Consider the following 21,800-nt stretch of genomic DNA (forward strand, 5'->3'; position numbering starts at 1 on the left):
TATAGTTGTATCACACAAATGCTATCTTCATCATATTTAATATGAAAAGAAAAACACAAGAACATTTTGAATCCCATCTATATAATATCACATGGGGACTGGACTCTTCCAGAACTGTTGCAAAAGCAACATTTAGAGAATTCTTCAAGGACACTGGTGGACTCACTAAATCAGGGCACATGAGTGATATGTTATTATAGGAAAAATAGTATCATTTTCCTCACAGAGAGCTTATGTTATTGCTGGGAAAACATTCCAATGTTGCAAAATCATAAAGCTGAGCTAGAAAAGATCAAATCTGCAATGTAGCATTTCATAATGATGTGATTATTTCTGCAGGTATCAGCTAATTAGTGAGAAAAAAGAAAACTGAACAAAAAAATCTTGAAACAACTAAAGGTCTCAAAATTTGTTAGATTTAATGTGATAATACACCAATCAGGACATCAGCAAAATTTGAAGAAAACAGAAAGTGATGCTTTTAAATCCATCTTCCATGGTATGTGTACACACACACACACACATACACACACAAAAACACACACACATTTACCCACATCCCCCTAGACAGACACACAGACAGACAGACACATCTTTACTCAAAGCGCTTTCTTTCTGGCTATGTAAAGCATCCGGTCCCATCACTTCATGGGAAATAGATGGGGAAACAGTGGAAACAGTGTCAGACTTTATTTTTTGGGGCTCCAAAATCACTGCAGATGGTGACTGCAGCCTTGAAATTAAAAGATGCTTACTCCTTGGAAGAAAAGACCAACATAGATAGCATATTCAAAAGTAGAGATATTACTTTGCCAACTAAGGTCTGTCTAGTCAAGGCTATGTATGGTTTTTCCAGTGGTCATGAATGGATGTGAGAGTTGGACTGTGAAGAAGGCTGAGAGCCGAAGAATTGATGCGTTTGAACTGTGGTATTGGAGAAGACTCTTGAGAGTCCCTTGGACTGCAAGGAGATCCAACCAGTCCATTGTGAAGGAGATCAGCCCTGGGATTTCTTTGGAAGGAATGATGCTGAAGCTGAAACTCCAGTACTTTGGCCACCTCATGCGAAGAGTTGACTCATTGGAAAAGACCCTGATGCTGGGAGGGATTGGGGGCAGGAGGAGAAGGGGACGACTGATGATGAGATGGCTGGATGGCCTCACTGACTCGATGGACGTGAGTCTGAGTGAACTCTGGGAGTTGGTGATGGGCAGGGAGGCCTGGCGTGCTGCGATTCATGGGGTCGCAAAGAGTCAGACACGACTGAGCGACTGAACTGAACTGAAGGCTCTAATTCCACATGGTCTCTACTATTAGGAATAAAGATAATGAAAAATGTATTTACCCCTGCCAGATATTATATGATATGTGTACCTATGTATTTTTAAAGAACTTTAGGTATGGGCACACACATCAGTTAACTTGTAAATTACAGACTTCGGGTGATTATGATGTGTCTAGGTCCATTAATTGTAATCAGTGTACCCCTCTGGTGAGGGCTGTTGGTAATGGGGGAGGTGATACCTGTGTGGGGATGGGGGCACACAGGAAATCTCTGTCCTTTTCTCTTAATTTGCTGTGAACCTAAAATGTCTCTAAGAAAGTAGTCTTTAAAAAAATCAGGCAACTAATGGAGGCCTCAAGAAACCAAGCTTCAAGTATTTCAGAACATTTACTGTGAGAAATAGTACCAGAAAGAGAAGAATGGAATCAGAACTAGAGCTGGGAAATAAAGGCATAGATGCATAAAAAGATACCTAGTAGACAGTAACTGGAGACTTAAAAGCTGATAAATCCTGCTAAGCGAAGACTGTCCTACTCTGGATGAACTTGATCTGTGCTGGCTCACTTGATGGGCTGAATTTTCTTAGGCAGAGTGGAAGCTGGGGAGGAGGTGGGCAATCTGAGGAGGACTCGCTCAGCAAAGGTGAAAACGTAGAGAACATTCAGTGACTACACCGTGTGTCTATACATGTTGGTATCAAAGAGTTGGCTTCTGAGCATATGAGGCACCGTGTACCGTTGTGTTTGTTGAGCAAGACTATGCTGCTGCTAAGTCGCTTTAGTCGTGTCCGACTCTGTGCGACCCCATAGACGGCAGCCCACCAGGCTCCCCCGTCCCTGGGATTCTCCAGGCAAGAACACTGGAGTGGGCTGCCATTTCCTTCTCCAATGCATGAAAGTGAAAAATGAAAGTGAAGTTGCTCAGTCGTGTCCAACTCTTAGCGACCCCGTGGACTGCAGCCTACCAGGCTCCTCTGTCCATGGGATTTTCCAGGCAAGAGTACTGGAGTGGGGTGCCATTGCCTTCTCCAGACTATGGAGAACCTTAAATGTTGAGTGAAAGACTACAAGAATGCTAGGGAAGTGAATGTCAACAAAACCTACTAACAACATTAGAAAAGGAGATGTTGGAGTTATGGAGACAGCATTTTCCCAGTGACCTTAAAACCATAAACTATACCTTGCACTGAAGCCCTACTCCATTTGCTGTTACATCAATACAGCTTTCAGGGACTCAGCGTTAAAATATACATAATCATCATCATAATCACATACCTTGCAGGCACTGAATTCCGGAAGCGAGACTGCTTTCACAACTCAGATAGCAGCCTCTCATACTGTACTCCATAGAGCAATTTTAGTTTCATGGGATTTAATTTTAAGAACCTTAGGTTTTCATCTTTCGCACTTCAACAACACTGAAAAAAGGCTTCCAAGTTCTGATTTACAGAATTATTGTCACTGTCAATAAAAGGAATGTGCCTGACACACCAAACTCCAGTTTAATTACTTCTGTGATATCTCCTGCGGCTGAGAGGAAATGATATTTCTCTGACACTGTTCTGTTTTTAATTTAGTAAGATGGAGCACTTGTCCTGAATAGGACCTTGGAGAACAGATGTGCGATGGATGCCATGGAAGATGGACCCCACAGTTTCAGAACACAGATTTACTCTGAGGGTGTGATGACTGCATGAATCCAGATCCTTCATTCTGGACTCCTTCATGGGAATTTGAGGGATCATCAAGGATTTGACATAGAAACACAGCTGGGATATTTATGTATCAAGTCATGACCGGATAAGTTTTGCAATCATATTCAAAGGCGTGCTTTTAGCCAGCACTATTCCCAATGTCAGTGTTGTCCTGAGCTGCTGGAATCCAGATGAGACCTTGAAAGGTTCCCAACAGGAGATGCCAAATATTAAAACACACCCTGCAACATTTGAGTGAAGAAACCCAGCAAAATGCATTCTTTACTTTCTGCTACATACTCCATCTGTTTCTCTCCCTAAAGGGTCATATGTTATACATTTATAAGAAGCATGTTCACATCTACGTAAACTGTTTCCACTGTCTCTGTCAAACACAGCCTCCTCCCTGTTCATGACCCATTTTTTTTTTAAACATCCTTCTACATCCATCCACTCATCCTTTAATGAAACTTGTTTCATTCTGAAATCATTTCAAGTTAAGAAACGCCTTTGTACCTTCCTATCTACCAAATCCTGGGGAGATTAAGCCTCAGGCTCTACAGGCCATTTTCTGAGAGATGTGAATCTAGATCATTAGGGTCATTAAAATCATATACTCCAAAATACCTAGAGCTAGAAACCACCTTTGTACTTCATGCTGCTGGAGAATGCTACCAGAGAACAATGTATAACAGCACCAAGCTACAGAGCAGACCATAATTTCTCCCCATAAAAGGTCCCTACACGTTTTAATTGCCACAGTAAATCTCATTAAAGAAACAGAATACTTTGTTCCGGGCAGGAAAAAGGATTGCTGGATTAGGTGCACTTTCTTCATGGTAATATTTTTTTCCCTACAACTAAAATTATTCGTTAAAGCAAGCACAACATTATTTTTATCATGACCTACTCTGCACACTTCCTTGGACTCTTTCTTTCTTTTTCCTACAAATACAAGCAGGCTTTGGTCTTGACTACTAATCCTGTAAGCACTTTCCATGGTTTGGGCTTCATGCATTCTCTCATGTCATCCTTGTGAATCATTCAAAGACCTTAAAAGACCATGCTGCTAACCTCTGACTTCATTTTTTTTTCCTCCTTTCCACTTTAACACCACATAAAGAGAAACCTTAGATGTAATCAACATCATCAAACACTTGGTACCTATGCAGTGATCAGCACAATTCTGAATTTTTGCTCCTCCTTTCCCATAATATACATTGTGACTCTGATTCAAAGAAAATAAGCTTGGGAAGTATTTTGCCTGACTTTATTATCAAGTATTAAATTATTATTTTTGAGAAACCCAGGCTGTCACGGAAACATCACAGAAAATTCCCATCTCTATTTCATAATCAGTATCTTTTTATAAAAGAACTGAAAGTTAATGACAGTAGGCTTTAAACAGCTATGATTTTTTAACTCGTCTTTAGAAGCAGAAGTGAAAAGTTAAGGAGAAGAGCATGTTTCATGCAACACAATGCTTAACATTATATGTAAGAATCAAGAGTCTGATGAGGTTGGAAAAGAAATTACAACGTTAAGTATCAGTCATTACCAACTTCTCTGGGGAATTTTGCATCTGGGGAATTTCAGGATCTATCCCTTTCTGGGGAGCATTGTAGGTGCAAGTAAGAATATGAGCTTGAAGTTAGACAAACTTACATTCAAATTTTCTCTGGGAAAATTACTAGCCATTTTAGCATAAAGAAGATATTTAAACCGCCAAAGCCTCGATAGCCTCACTTATAAAGTGAAAATAATATCCTGTGAATACTGAAAAGACAGGTTTATAATATATAAACAATATGCACATGCTACTTATTATGTGATTCACATTAAAATATGTTGGTGTGATCCACATAAAAATATTTTGTAGTTCTTCTTATGCACTTAGATATATTCATAAGAACAAACTACCTAAACAACTTATGCCTGATCCAACCACTTCCTTCCAAATTCAATGACAATTTTATTCATTTTTTAAATCAAATATCTACTTCACAATTTCAGTTCAGTTCAGTCACTCAGTTGTGTCTGACTCTTTGCAAACCCATGGACTATAGCATGCCAGGCCTCCCTGTCTATCACTAACTCCCAGAGTTTACTCAGACTCATGTCCGTTGAGTCAGTGATCCATATCCAACCATATTCAACCATATCATGCAACCATATCATCCTCTGTTGTCTCCTTCTCCTCCTGCCTTCAATCTTTCCCAGCATCAGGGTCTTTTCCAGTGACTCAACTTATTCTTTTTAATCTTATACTCCTTTCAAAAGTTACCTACAATAATCAGATTCCATAAAGTTGGAAAATTATCTAACATTTTACTCTCTTCACAGACTTTCTTGGTGAGTAAACAAGTATTAAACTGTTCATTGTTTATAATTATTCGGTATCTACAGGTTTATGAGAATTTGCCATGATAAATCTTTGGTTTGTTCACACGGGTTTTTAGTGCATCAATTCTAAGGAAGCAAAATCCAAAGTAAAACCCAAAGAAATTAAGTTTGAAACGAGCACCTCAGATTCAAGCAGTCTCCCACCCGAGCCTAGATTCTGCACCCACTGTGTTGCTCTACTGAACAGCAAAGTCAGAAGCCTGAGCAAAATGCACTCACACAAAAAGAAAATTATTCAGACAAAGACTAGGGTCACAGAATTCTCTGGAATAGCACCGAGTGAGAACCCAAATCACATAAACCCTTAAGGACAGTTAACAAAGGTGACTGGTGAAAACTTCCATCCATGGAGCAGAGATCCAGTGGGTTCTGGTGGGACATGACAGCTTTACCACATCAAAGGCCACCTTCACATTTATAGAATGTGATGGAGATGCCTGTAATGGAGAGCATCCATGTAGGAGCCAAATCAAGGTCCACAAAGTCAGATTTTTAAGCAAGCCAGAAAATTTAGAGAGTACTAGCAGAGGTAACAGGCCTCCCGGATAGTTCAGTTGGTAAATAATTCGCCTGCAATGAGGGAGATCTGGCTTTGATCCCTGCATTAGGAAGATCCCCTAGAGAAGGGAAAGGCTACTCACTCTAGTATTCTGGCCTGGACAATTCCATGGACTCATGGGGTCGCAAAGAGTCAGACACAACTGAGCGACTTTTACTTTCATTTCACTTTCAGCCAAGGTAAAAAAACAAAGAAACAAACCAAACAACAACAATAACAATTAGACCTTCTTTTTTGACTTCTGGGGCCAAACTGGCACCAGTTACGCAGAGCAAAAAGGCTTCTTAGAATCATGGATCATTCAGCTGCTGAAAAATACAGGGAATCAATCTGGGTAATTTAAATACAGAAATATTCTACACTCTACTGTTTGGGGCTTTTCTTCCCACTTAAATTTTCTTATATAGATACAACTTAAAGCTGTCATTTGATCACCCAGTTGCAATATGAAGAGAGACTAATGCTTCTTTTTATGCATTTACTTTTATGATGTCTATTACCAACCAGAAGAACAAAGATAAATTTATATAAAGTAGCAGAAGATAGCACTTCTACTATATAATACATTTCTCTATCATACATTTTGCTTCCTGTTCTGTCTTTTATTGCATTTTCTGACTCAGTATGAACAATATTTTAATCCTTTATGGTTTAACCTAATACAGGTCTGGCCCTAGATAGTTTTTCTAAAGCATTATCAGTAAATATTACTTATGAATTGCTTTCAACAAGTTCAAGGCTGCCATTTATTATAGAAATGCTTGAATGATTCAAGGTTAATAAGATTCATCATACTCACAATGAGGATCTGGTTGTGGACACAGCTAATTGCTAAATTTTATTCAGCCATAAATGACATCAGTAGCAAATCAGCTCACAGCTGAATACTACTGGCAGCTTTACATGGGAGAGAAATTATGTCACTTTGATTCAAGTTATTTTTATAGATGGTATGATTCATTCACAGTAATTCTGATATTGATGCTCAGATGCTGGGTATTAGATTTTCTTTTCAAAGGACAAAAGAAGGTGAGAAACAAATCTGAAGATATTTAAAAATATCATGGTAACAAGTCACAGTCAAATGTTTTCCATTCTTATCTTTCAATGAACAATTCTAATTCTCATACAATAGATATGACAAATTCCTATCAAAAAGATTTTCTTTTGGCAAAGTTTAGAATTCTGAAAATAGTCTTTTAATGGCAGTGCTCACACCCTCCTAGCACCAAAATAATAGCACTATGATGTATTAATCCCTCATGGTAACAGGCACCACTGAAGCTGAACTGTAATTTGGCACACAACATTTCTACACTAATGTAATGTGACAGTGTTATTATGTTCGCTATTTTCCGTGTGATCATAGCCATATTCATCTTCCCCAATCTGACATTAAATTAGCTAGTGTGGTTACATTCTATTCTGAACCACAGGGAAGATACAGAAAAGGATTATTGTAGCACAGTGGTCTGATGATGGTGTGGATGCGCACACAAGCATGAATAGGTGATATGCAGATTTAATGCAGTGAATGTAAACTCTTAACACACATCTGGCATGCAGCATGCACTCAGAAAGCAGCGATATCCAAGAGAAAGTTCACAAACACAAGTGATAAGTGCAAAAAACAGTTGCTCTAAGATTTCAGGACAGGGAAAGCAGACCCAGCTCAGAGGACCTGGAAGTTTTCATGAGATGAAACAGTTTAGGCAAAGATTAAAAAATGAAATTACATTTCTTCAAGCAGATATAGTGAAAGGAATGCATTTTAGGTGGAATGGGTACATTCTCTAGGAGGAGAAATTAGCATAAGCAATGGTGAAGAAATGGGAAAAATGTAATGTTGCTCAAAACTGTGGGTTAACTGGCAGTTAACATGCCATATGGACAAGGCCTTTTGCAATAGATAATAATAAAAAATGAAACCTAGGGTCAGACCATGGAGGTTCATGAACTCCAAACTGATGAATTTGGAGAGTACTGTCAGCCACTGAGGACATACTAGAAAGCCTTATGAAAAATTCATGCATCTAGTCAACATTGATTTAGTGAGTTACTACTATCACCAGTACATGTAACACGCAACATGCACATAGGTGCAAAACATTGGGCTGATCACACCTCCCGCCCAAAAAAAGAATTATTGTTCCTGGGAGATAAGACCAAATATAAGTAACTATAAGGTAGAAAGTGATGGCTGATAAAATAGCATAAACAAAGTTCTGTAGAGGTCAAAGAGGGGAAAGCATTTTCTCTGTTAGGAGAGTCAGGAAGAGCTGGCGATATTTAAACTAGGGAGAACAGGAAGAAAGAACAAGACTGTAAGGAGGCATAGAATGGACTAGATGAGGAAGGGATTAGAAGGGGGAAACTCAACCAGGATATTGCTACAATGAGCCAGAAAAATTATATTGGGGACCTAAAATATGGTATAGATTTGGAAGAATCAAGGAGTTACATGCGGCACCCTACACACATGCACAAACACATACACCCTCAGAGCAATTACTTTTGTCAATTGAGTAGGTTATTTAGATGGCAGCTTTCCAGGAAAGATAGGGTTTCACAAACACTTTTCTTTAAAAATAGCCTTTGGCGCCACTTAGCCTAAGTACTACTTTTTTGGAAAGATTCCTTTAACTTCTTTAATTAGTATGATTTATCCAAGATTACACTTTCAAGGGAAAAAAGTATTCCCACCATCCCATTGTTAATTATGTCTCCAGGCTAACATAAATAAATTTTTCTAGTTATTCTAACTCTATGAAACTTATCAGAGAGATGACATTTAGAAGGTCTATGGGGGATTGGAGTAGGGGAATCTCATTTGCAATGTGCTATGTTCTTTCTCTTTCCTTAAAAAATAGCTTTGTTTCTATTTTCTATTCTTTTTTTTTAATTTGTTTGTTTTCCATGTAGTTGACAGCTACAGTCACAGAAATTAAGGATAAATATCTAAACTGGAGAAGAAAATTTCATTAAGAAACAAAATGTCATATTTTGCTTTATTTAAAAGTTAAAAGTCATCCTCTATACGGAAAAGGAGCTTGTTAAAATGGAATCACACTTGGCTTATGTGTACAACTTAAAGAAAAGCAGTGAGATATAGAGATAAGGTTTGTTTTGATCAGTTTAAAGAGTGAAGAAACTGCGACATACCACATTTATTGCTTGTTAATCGCATATCTTCAAGGTAACTGTCACTATTGTACAATAGTGACAACTTATACAAATTGATATGAAAATAAGATTTGCTTTTAAATATTGATCTGTACCTACATAGCCTCACCACCAAAACACCAATGTATAAACCAGGAAAACTACTTCACATTCCCAGAAAACCCACAAAGAGGTAATGATTTAATCAAAATGCATGTATTCTGAGAGCCCTCCAAAGTAATTTTAATGCTGATTTGTGCAAAAGGCATATCAGGAGACCTATTTATTGAATGACAGTTACCTTATTTACAAGAAAATAACAAATGGCCTTATCATTGTCATCACCACTACTATCACCCGAGAGCAGCATTCAAACAATTTTCTGTAAAAAATGATCCGAAGACAGCATGATACTTAAGGAAGGATCTTGATATTCCTTTAGGAAATGTCTAGCAAATACATTGGAGAAAGAAACGACAACCCACTTCAGTATTTTTGCCTGGGAAATGCCATGGACAGAGAAGCCTGGCAGACTACAGTTCATGGTGCTGCAAAGAGTCAGACATGGCTGAGCTACTAACAGCAGCAACAACTAGCAGATAAACAGGGAAAACGAAATTCTTTATACTTAACTCATATAAGAGGATATACAATCTGACACAACCAAGAGACAACCATGGTGTAAAACATGGAAACTAAGCACAAAATTTGGCAGATAAATTCTTTGGCAAAATGCAAAATGGTTCCATGCAAAAAAAAGGGAAAAAAAGCACTCAGCTACACATGTCAGGATCATATTTAGTGTTTTAAAACTGTCATAATGAAATCATAGCAAATTATCAGTCTTCTGTTTGTCCTTGAAAGTAAGCTGGTTTCATTTTCTCTGGGGCAGGAGCAACTGCAAGAAGTTACTGTTCTATCTATATCCAAACATGTGTTTATTAAAAGGATATACAAATTCTTAGATTTGCTTTGCTCTAGGTACATATAAGTAATTATTGAGTCTTTACATAAGGCTATTTATATAACTCCAAGTGTGGCTTAATGTTTGTAGGAGTGATTTGATTTTTAGAAACACAGTATTTGCAAATGTGTAATGGTTAGTATATATGCTTGTGGCTTCAAGTTTCTTGCTATTCTTGTAATTGAAGGAGTCACTGGTAGGATGAAGACCAAATAGTGCTCCTTCTGTTGTGGTGTGATCTTTACACGCCTCCTCCAAGCATTGTTTACTTTCTATTAGTCGCTTGTTCTTCCTATATTCACTGTCAGATAGGAGGTGTAAAAATGGCTAGGAAATTGTGCTATACTGCTAGGCTACAACAACTCAGTTCAATAACATATTTTAGTTTGACTCCATCTTCAACACATACACATATCTACTGACATGAACCGTCTCAAATATATAAAGGTCAAAATGAACAAACTCTAGTCTTTCTTTAAATCCACACTCAAGCTCAGCTTTAACTTGGAAGCCCAAACCTTCAGTCATCTCACTTGCTCTCCCATCATCCCATCCTAGAGCTTTTTGAAAATGTAGTAGCATTTACAACATAAGTATGGAACTCTATTTTACAACAGAAGGCTTTGTCAGATATATTTTCTCAACAGAGCAGAATGCCATGATTTGTAGGAAACCCTTTTATCATACTGATGAAGTACTGTAAAGCAGTACCTACTGCAAAGTTAAGAAGCAGAACTTCATCCCATATGCCAGTTAGTTTGGTCTCAAAATTCAGACTGCTATCACATAAATTAGATTTTCACAGATATTCCATAATATATTGTGAATGCTGTGTTTCTTTACCATGCTTATATTGTGAGACTGAAGGGGAAAAATCACAAACACAAGTGGCTAAATTATAAGGGAGAACAGTTGAAGGACAAAGTTTAAACATACTGTCTATTAACTTAAAAGATAGTGTGGGCTTGAAAAGATGCAGAGAGAGAGAAAAATAACAAGACCTGTTAATTCACTAAAATTCCAGCTCTCAAGATATAATCTTACGAAATTAAATATTATTTAACAGAAAGCAAAATGAAGGCTCTTTCAAGAATTAGGGAAGAAGTGTCATATAAAACAAAGGAAAAAATTATTTTCAACAAGGTATCCACTAGCAGTTCAAAAAATTCCAACAAAGAGTCAAAGACCAAACAATCAACCATTATCACAGATTTTGGCGAATGGCATCTTTGATCAATACTTTAGCATTTTAAAACTGTCCTTTCTGTAGGATCAAATGCTTCTCTTGGTTATAACCATTTACTTATTCAAAAATAATAAAGACTCTTAGCTTGAGACTGGGGTATCAAATAGTATCTGGAAGCAAAGACAAGCATCAGTACACACGCAGGTACTTACGGTCATTGCAGAGCGGTCCGCTGAAGGAAGTCATGCTACAGTCACAGCTGAAGCCATCCCACTGCTGCAAGCACACACCTTGGTTGGAACACGAGTCTTCCTGGCAGGTTGTGCTAGGCCCTGAAAAACAATCCAAAAGAAATGTGGGCTCTTTAAAAAAATCAAAAAATGTGTTACACATGAGCAAGGTCACACACAGTAGTTGCCAACACCTCAAATTACACGACCAAACTAGTCTGGAAAGTTCTAGTTCACACACCTGAATTAGGAACAGAGAAGCTGTCATATGAAGGTTTTCTGGAATTTCAAATATAGGACAAAATATGTTATAATAGTAAACTAAACCAACAAATAGTAAAAGCAAGCACATAGCTTCCAGTATGATCATGGTAGCAGGTAATCTCATTCCATCTTCAATAACTCTCTCTCACTGTTTGGATTTTAGAAAAATGCATGGATCTCCTTAGCTTCTGACCAATGGGGAGAGACACCATGAGAGATGGAGATTACAACTTTCATGAAACTGAGATAAAGATTGGCAAAAAAAAAAAAAAAAAAAACTGAAGAGAGTTGTGCAAAAATGTCCTACAAGTTACTAGAAGTTTTCCTGCAGAAACTATGAATAAAGTTATGACTGTTGGTGTTTTGGATAGGTATGTTGGCAAGTATCAGTTCACATGCTTTAACAATTTCATGCAATCAAACATAAAATTAAAAACTGTGTAAATGACATGCCCCCACTTAACATACAAGAAAAAGAATGCTAGTCTATTTCTAAAGAATCATAACTAGAACACTGAAAAACAAAGAACTAAAAAGAATGATCAAAGCACTAAATGTAATCACTCTACAAACATATTCAAGACTGAAAGCCTTTATGCAAACTATGCTACAAAAGAAAATTTCTTACACAGCATTCAAGAAGGGAAAAAATTAAATCTATATCCAAATAATGGTTACTGCAAAAATATAAGATATGTTATTTTGAGGTTTCCACTGTGTATTATGGGGTTTCAGTCTTGTTTTATACACACAGGGCTATCTACCTTGCAAGTCAGCTTTCATCAATGCAACTTTGTCAGCAAAATTAAAAAAAAAAAGCAAAATATATTAAATGTTAGTAAGCAATACTGAAATGGGCAAACACAGAAGATTCAAAAAAGCATGCTGCTGTAAAGGGGGAGAGAAATGCTATGTAGAGCAAACAAATTAATAATTAACAGCCATAAATCTTAAGAGAAGCCAAAAATGAGAAAGCGATAATTGATTAGAATTTCACTTCATATGTATTCATAAAATGGTTAATTGAGCCAATGACATGTAATGAAGGAAAATTAAGAGGGCTTTTGCATGTTTTCCTCTCTTGGATAGATATGAATGCATTGCCAAAATGACTGCACTGCTTAGCTGAAGCATGCAGCCCCACTTATCATGTGTAGATACAATGCATACGATAGTCATTATCAGACCCTTTCTATTTTTTCCCCCTTCCGGGTCTTTTCTCTTGCTATTGCAGTTAAAGTTTAAAACTTTAATGGCAGCCGTTCTCTGCCAACCCTTGGACCTTACAGTGACACCAAACTATCCAAATGTAGACAACATCATTTAGAGTAAATGAAAGAAAAAGTAAAGAATGGAAGAAGCAAATTGCAATATAATTCCCCATCAAGAAAATTCCTTTACAAGATTGCAAGGTGGAGTATTTGTCTTTGCTTTTGCCAGACTAGGTACTTATTGCTTACAGGTCTCAGAGTTACATCTATATTTTCCCTACCTTTATAACTGTCTTCAACACTCACAAACTGCCCTGTGAATATTTATTACAGAAGAACCTCACTAATAAGGGTTATCTTAGAGATGGGTGGAAAGGGAACAACATCTATCTCAATACCTTTAGAGTATAAACTGAAGATATTTTCTAACAAACACAATTTTAGGTTTTATGAAAACACAAAAATAGCTACCAGACTAATTAGATGCTATTAACACTGACAGCCTTTGAGGTAACTGCTCTGGTGAATACATGAGAGTTATATGTAATTAGATTTTGTACAAACTGATGTTTTTATAAATGCCAATTTTAAACATCCTCCTTACAAATATATTTTTATCAGAAATTCTGAGTCACGGTATTCTTCATAAAATGTATTGAATGCAGCCTAAACTATATGAATATCCACAAATTTAGAAATCATAGTATTGTAACTACTAACTGTATCATAATCATAATCAGTATAGTAATAATAACAAAATAGTAGTTGCTTTTAATAATAATAGCTAGTTTTTCTCACTTATGATGTCAAAGAACCAAGGATCACTAAATTGCTCAGTTTTTGTTGTTTTTTCCAGTCTGTGAGAGGTAAGATCTTTATTTCATGGTACTAAAGGCTGAAAATAATTAACGGCTGTTAAAAAAAAAAAATCTTAAAGCAGTATTCCTTAGTGCAGTCCTTCCTGAGCACAAGCCCAGCTTGAGTCAGGGGCTGTGTTATCAATAATACTGTTCCCCTGACTTGCTCAGCAGAAGGAAAGTGCAGGAACAAGAAATGACGAAGAGCCATGCTTTTGCTTTTATCTTTTAGTTTTTGTAAAAATTATCAGAAATAGAATTGCAAAATAATGCTAAACTCTAAAAATGGTAAAGTTGCAATTTTGAAAAATAACCTGCCTCTCCATATTGTACAGCAGACACTGAGTGCCTGCCAAGTCTTTATGTGAGCATAAAGATATGCTTTATTATTATGTTTTTATTATCACAACTGTTTTTTATATTTTCAGGTATTACAAGAGAATTCAGGCCTAAGCCTGACAAGTCACATTTTTCAAAAAACTCACCTTCTAGAACAATATTTAAACACTGACAGGCATTTGCACGAGACAAAGCCTTGAATTTTTCTTTTTAGTTTTATAATGTTCTTTTTATTTTATCACTGAATAAAATTGGGAGCAAGCCACAAAGACTTTTATACTAAGTGTTTGAAAATAAGGATAATTTTGAAAAGGAAAGGAAAGTGAAGGTAAATGACAATGTCTGGAAACCAAAGAAACAATAGAAAAAGGTGCTTAGGTGTCTGGGATTTCAAATAAGACAAACTTGGGCTCAAAGCTTCCATATCCGCGTACTTGCTGTGTGACATTAGGAAGATCACATTACATCTGAAAGGCTCAAATTGTTTTTTAGTTCAGTCGCTAAGTCACGTCTGACTGTTTTGCAACTCCATAGCCTGCCAGGCTCCTCTGTCCATGGGTTTTCCCAGGCAAGAATACTGGAGTAGATTGCCATTTTCTTCTCCAGGGGCTCTTCCTGACCCAGGGATGGAACCTGCATCTCCTGTATTGGCAAGCAGATTCTTTACCACTGAGTCTCCAGGAAAGCCTCAAGGCTCAATTGACTCCTCTAAAATAATCCAATAATACCTCGCTGTTAGAGTCTTGAGAATTAAATGAAATTGCATATATATAAACTTATTGTTGTCAGTGCTTGATCAATGGTAGCTTTAATAATGAAGCATTTCTGGAGCTTATCATGCAGTTTAAGAGTTGAAGGTTATGAGTCAATGAACGTGTCTAAAAGCTGTTTCACTGACTTCATGTACAGAAGATATCTTGACTCAGTATTGAGCTTAATTGAGTCTGATTATTGGTGCACTGCCAGTCTCTATTTTCTCTTATCTAAGCAGCTCAATACCTTTCCAAGCAGTAATTTTCAGAGTTTGTTGTAAGACCAAAAGCATCAGCATAAGTTAGGGACTTCCTAGAAACATAAATTCTAGAGTCCCATCCTAGATCTACCAAACCAGAAACTTTGAGGGTATGTCAAGTGACATGGGTTTTAACAAGTCTCCAGGTGAGTTTAATACTTGCTCAGGTTGAGAAACATTAATGTAAAGGGAAAAGGACAATGTAAACTCCATCTGCAAGCTAACACGTGTCATATAAATAAAATCAACTCTTACTCATTGAAATAAGTTAGAGAGAAAGGCAGCAAGTGATTATTGTGAGAAAACCAATGGCTTCTCACATGAAAGAAGCTTAGAGATGTGTTGGTCTTGTTGGGTGGAAAATCATGGGAAGATATTATTAAGTGATGTCAAATTTGTACTATTTCTGTTAATATTAATATGGGGTTTAGTGATTTTGATGTGATTTGAACTCAAAATCCCTTAAGACAATCATCTTTAGAGAAATAATTCATGGAATATCTAGAAATTGATCATGAAAAATATGTGTATTTCATCAATTACACCCATGACAGGCACATCTGAGATTATTCCTAGGGACCATAGAGAACAGAAATAATCCTAAATTAAAAACTGTTAATCTTGATGTTGGAGCAAAAAAAAATAGGGAAGTATTAAGGCAGGAAGGCAGGAACATGTCAACATTCTAAAAATAAAGGAAAAGGGGTTAAGAGAGGGTGAGGATTATTAAAGCTCAGATATTAAAGCAAACTAGATAAAGTAAGGAAGGAAACAATGATATAATCTACTGAATGATTTCAGATGTTCAAGCCATAGTTTACAATTACTCAAGAGGATTCCAATCAATCATATTAACCAATTTGCTCATTAGATTATGATGGAAAATAACACCAAATTTTATTGTAAATACACTTTCTCAATATGTTTCTCATTAGTTTTCCCTCCCACTCACCCAATTATGTGGCAGTGGTGGGAGGTCATGTGTGTGTGTCTGTTTTTCCATCTTGTGAATGTTTAGCTGTGAATGTGTCTCTGTCTGCTCCCACCATCTCTTTATAGGTGAGAAGTCATCAAGCAACTTGTACAAAGGCCTATTTTTGAAAAATTTTTCAGAAGAGTTTGTAGTAACTTAAAAAAAATACACATATTCTCACTTATTAGATCGCCTCCAAGGATCAAAGTTATGTCTCACATTTATTCACTTAACAATTTTACTTCCTTTGATAAATTAATGAAAGAATAAAATACATAGTTTCTTTTTGTTTTACAAAAGTGTGTTATTCCAAAATATGAAATAAAGAAATATGGTAAAACATTAAAAATTAATTCATCAAAGATTTCAATTAAATAACCTTATTCTCTGGCATGATTAAACAGTTTGAATTTCATCTGACTTTTCAGGATAATATATGCTGCAAAGAGGGGAAAAAAAGTATTTTCAAATAAAAAATATATATGTGCTTAGGTGGTTGCTAAACCTAATAGCATTATTTTGGCTGAGAAGAAATGATTCGTTAGCTTCTGGGGAACAGGAATTCACATGTCTTCCTTCATTTCTCCCATGTGAAATTTCATTATGAATCCAAAATTTTCAAAATGGCCCAAACTGTATTCAACATTAAAGGAGAAGCAGCAACACATTCAGAGCTACAAAATTCAGGATGATGTGATTAAATTGCATTTATGGAGGGAGAAATGGCTCAAACAATCTGAGGTGTTGAAGTGAAAATTATCTAAAATGAAAGCAGCAATCAAAAAGTACTCCTACAGATCTTAGTCTGATAAAGAACACAAAAGAATAGAAAGATACTTGAGCACACTTCTGAAGTGTAGAATATTAGCCTTGGGGAATAGAAGAAACCAATTTTTGCTAAAACAAACTCATAATATATGGGAGACACTTGTGCTGTCATGTAGACACAAATCATATAGTGATTTGAGAATGAATGTCTGAATGTTATTTTCTTGTTGGGTCTTATTGAATGTAGATTAAAAAAAAAAAACTAGCCTCAAGTTGATTAACATTTGCTGGAATAAATATGTTTTTCTAGTTCAAATGGAGTATCTATTAAATACTATAAAGCAAGCACTGCAGAGCTGATTAGCACACTAATGAGATGAACTATGGAATGCAAAGAGGTAGAAAAATCAAGATCCATAGATACAGCTCCCATTTTAAATTTATTGAGCATTAGTGTAGGTTTGCAAACTGTCCAGAAAATTTAAGATGTACGGAATGAATAAGGATTTTTTAAGCCTTAAACAGAGATTTGGCCAATTGTCAGAAATGAAAATGCTGCTGGCCAGAGAGATCTGTTCTCATTTATAGGTGGAATCAGAATTATTTTGAGTGTAATAACGAAGACCTAATACCTTCACATCCTCTCTCAATCTGTCCATTGCAGAAAAGAGCATCTGAGATGAGGTCTGGAAGCCGCCCATTTAGATCAACCGATGCCAGGCACCCTTGAAAGCCCTCCTTGGCATGGACGAGCTTTGGCAATGATTTGTATGTTTCTTTGGCCACTCCTCCTATATACAAGTCACCTGTGGGAAGACAAAAATTTGGGTCACAAAAGTAACTTGTCATTGACTTTAACCAACAGTAGGACAGGAAAAAGCAATAGTAAGGTTTATTTTTCATTAAGTTAATTTTCAAAATTAATAAAATTTATAACTATTTTCTTAAAAGTACAAAACAGCAGAAGTGTTTGACTAATACATCAGCACCAGAAGAAATTTCTAGAAGCTAGTTCCACAGAAAACTAATTAATATAGTGTGGCCGAAAGGAATGAACATGGGCCATGAAGAGGCCCCTGAATTAAAATCTAAGTCGTCATTTACCAACTCCATGGCTTCGAGCACTTAAAAAAAAAAAAATCTCTGGTAGTTAATAACTTCATTTCTTAAATGGGAACAATGAAGTGCATCCTATAGGACTGCATGAGGATTGAAAGATAAAATAATGGAGAGCATCAGAATGAAAATATGTAGTAGATGTTAGAAGGTGCTATTATTATCAAATCTACCTTCTGCTTAGAATTCTCATTCTAGGCTTTTCTGTTAACTGGAAGCTCAACAAATTCTAAACATCTTAATGTCTAAAATTGCCTTTTCTTTTATGCTTAAATCTATTATCCTTGCTTGTACCTATCTTATTCACCAACTCAATCCCATAGTAGACTGTATATACCTGAATATTCCACCCCTTTTCAAGTATTTATTTATTTATTTTTAGGTAAAGGTATACCACTTTGAATTCGTTAAGCTGTTCTGTGATCATTTAACAAGGCATCAATTACGTTTCCCCAATTTTATTTCAGTTTCTAGTGGGACATTTTACTTTGCTTTCTCATCTTCATGTCTCTAGGTTTGAGACTTCCGAATTTAATGAACTACTACTTTAAAAAAAGAGATTGTAATCCAAGTTTGATTCTATTTCCTTTCTATCACCGTATCTGGATAGCATTGAGTAGATGTAACTGACTGACTCTAGTAGACACTTAACCAGTGCAAAACATAAGGAGGGTCACCACAAATTTCCTTGATATACTACTCATATTTTTAAGTCCTGGTAACATATTCTATTTAGCTACTTACTTTTCTGAGTTTGCACTGTCATCTGAATTTTCTGTCTCACCTTAACCATTTTATTTAACTCTCATGACACCTGATACCTTCTCCCACTGTAACACAAAACTCCTACATTCTTAATGTTTTCCGGGCCCCTTTGTATTGTATTGTATTTGTATTTTCAGGAGACTTGGGAGTGAGGAGAACTATGTGCTGATGCTCAGTCCGGTTGTTGAGTCATGAGTAATAAAAGCCTTTGTGTCTGACCCAGAAACTGTATCTCCTGCCACCATCCACAAAACAGTAATAAGCTATCTTGGTAAGTAGGGTAAAAAGCAACACATAGACTATTCCTGGGTTGTACTGATGAGTAAATTGAGCTTGTTTAAAGTCACTGAGCCATAAAAACTGAGAACTTAGGTCCCTGATCCACTAACTACAGCTCCAAGTACTAAACTAGGATGCCAGAGAGCCTCCATAATTTGTGCTGAAGGTACTGGGTATGTTCACTTCTGATACTTCTTAAATAGAAGAAAACACCTATTGATTATTAACCAAGATTCCTAATATTAAAGGATACCATGCTTTGGGTCTAAAATAGGATACTACCTTTGAAATACATGATTTTTTCTTCCACATTCCCTTTCTCTCAGTCTTTTCTCCCACATTTCAAGTGATTGTGTTTTACTTGCTTCAGAGAAGGGATATGGATCAGAAACCAAAGACATAAAGTTGTGCTTATATATTTGATCCTTAAAATTCAAGACTTTTAAAGGAGTGAAATAGAATATAATGGCAATTATGTGAGATGAGTAAAGCTTTCCCGTCCCTCATGTGAGTAAGCAGGAGAGAAAGTTGGAGGAGAAGAAGTGTGAACATAGTCATTCCCAAAAAGAGGACATAGTGTTCTGATGCGGAGAAGGCAATGGCGCCCCACTGCAGTACTCTTGCCTGGAAAATCCCATGGACGAGGAGTCTGGTAGGCTGCAGTCCATGGGGTCGCAAAGAGTAGGACATGGCTGAGCGATTTCACTTTCCCTTTTCACTTTCATGCATTGGAGAAGGAAATGGCGACCCACTCCAGTGTTCTTGCCTGGAGAATCCCAGGGACGGTGGAGCCTGGTGGGCTGCCGCCTATGCGTCGCACAGAGTTGGACACGACTGAAGTGACTTAGCAGCAGCAGCAGCAGCAGTGTTCTGATGTGAGGTCTGCTGCTAAGTCACTTCAGTCGTGTCCGACTCTGTGCGACCCCATAGACGGCAGCCCACCAGGCTCCCCCGTCCCTGGGATTCTCCAGGCAAGAACACTGGAATCTGGTGGATGTCAAAACCTCAACTAGGCTGAGGAAAGTAATAATGATCAGTGGCAAGAGAACCCAGAAGCAGCAGTGTAATCTTCGAGAAGAAATAGCTGCAGGGTGGATTTAGACATGCCGAGAGCTTAGTGAGCCTCACAGAGCTTTCCCTATCCCACATGGTGTGGAAGCAACAGAACAATTCCCAGAGTAGCCCAGGGACGAGCAGAAAAGGGCTGGTCTGAGGAGGGCTTCCCCAGTGGTGAAGACAGTAAAGAGTCCTCTTGCAATGCAGAAGACCCAGGTTTGATCCCTGGGTCAGGAAGATCCCCTGGAGGAGGGCATGGCAACTCACTCCAGTATTCTTACCTGGAGAATTCCATGGACAGAGGAGCCTGGCAGGCTTCAGTCCTTAGAGGTCACAAAGAGTCAGACTTGACTGAGAGATTAACACTGAGGAGGTTATGCACACAAAGAATAAAGATGGTGAGTAAAAAGTCAGTGGGCACCTATGCTGTGAGTATAGATTATTTGAGACTAGCCCCTGTGCAATCTCTCTCTATTCCCAGAATATTGGTACAGTGGAAGTCTTCCACCTCCAAATAATCTAGACATAATCCCAGGGAAATGAAGGAAAGAAAAATTCCTGAGGTTAGATTTTCACTAATTCAAAGAATCAGAGCTCCAAACAGAAACTAAGGTGAGTTCTAGAAAAACAGAGACAAGTGCCCTTTGTTGCTCATCTGAGAGAGTGGGCTGACTTGTACTGTTACATGTCAAATGCAAGGACCTACTTCCTACATTCATGCATTGAAATAAATTTGTTACGAAATTTCAGTTTTCCTCTAGGCCTACTGAATGTGGTATTAGAGAACAGTGGTAGCTGAATGAAGAATTCTTGGCACTGCTTCAGGCTGTAGAACTTAGCACTGAAAATTAGGTATGGGATGCTACATATATGATCATCAATTTTCTTCTTTCAATTTATTTTATTTTTTGACTGTACCACATGGCATGCGGGATCTTGGTTCCTCAACCAGGGGTCAAACCCATGTCCCCGATATTGGAAGCTTGGAGTCTTAATCACGGGACTGCCAGGGAAGTCCCTCCTCTTTCTGACTATAACCTTCTCGAGGATAGAGATTGTGTCTTTGTTTTCAATTCTCCCTTGGTGCCTAGTACTGGGCCACAAGCACAGTGAGCACTAAATACTGTCAGTCAGCTGATGGACTGAAGTCATGTAGAAAAGAATCAGAAAAGAAAGAATGGCAAGGCAACACAAGAGGAGAGAGCTAATTCTAAAGTGCATTTACTTCCATTCCCCACTTCCTACTATGTCCTACTTTTTTCCTGTTAGCACACTTTCCCAAATAACTTTTTAAAGCTTATTGAAGAGAAGTAGTAATCTTTCTCTTGTGCTGTTAAAGAGCAGAAAATATTGATTCAAGCCATGCAGGATACAAGCCTCGGACAAAGTAAAGTAGATGAGTTTGGCTTTATAAGCAGGGGATTCATTATCATTTTCATTACTGAAGCTGTGCTTACCACTGCCACTTAATACAGTCTTTATAAACTCTTCATATAGCAGACGGTGGTCTCAAGTCCCTGGGTGGGTTTCCATAGGAAGAGAACAAAGGAAACCTTTAAGGGGCTTGAGCCCTGTGTAGCATGAGCAATTCATCAAAGATGCAGGATCTCCTTTTGATCCTTAAGGTGATGGAAGGAAAATGACCCATTAGCGCTAATGGGGATCTTGAAGGCAAAAT

At 37.3% G+C, this 21,800-nt stretch overlaps 1 protein-coding gene across 13 annotated transcripts in view; it reads right to left on the minus strand.

Moving 5' to 3' along the window:
• Positions 1-21,800, minus strand: part of NRXN1 (neurexin 1) — a 1,209,846-nt gene that overhangs the window by 568,629 nt on the left and 619,417 nt on the right. For 8 of the 13 annotated variants that reach the window (XM_018055223.1, XM_018055219.1, XM_018055217.1 and 5 more), the window contains 2 exons: positions 17,539-17,712; positions 11,465-11,584 (listed from right to left, as the gene is read on the minus strand). In XM_018055223.1, the coding sequence (XP_017910712.1) occupies positions 11,465-11,584; positions 17,539-17,712 (294 nt within the window). Of the gene's footprint in view, positions 1-11,464; positions 11,585-12,510; positions 12,538-17,538; positions 17,713-21,800 lie in introns of all 13 variants that reach the window. The other 5 variants (XM_018055213.1, XM_018055215.1, XM_018055221.1 and 2 more) reach the window with 1 other exon arrangement.

This window comes from Capra hircus, chromosome 11, assembly GCF_001704415.2.
Source record: "Capra hircus breed San Clemente chromosome 11, ASM170441v1, whole genome shotgun sequence".
NCBI classification, from domain to species: Eukaryota; Metazoa; Chordata; class Mammalia; order Artiodactyla; family Bovidae; genus Capra; species Capra hircus.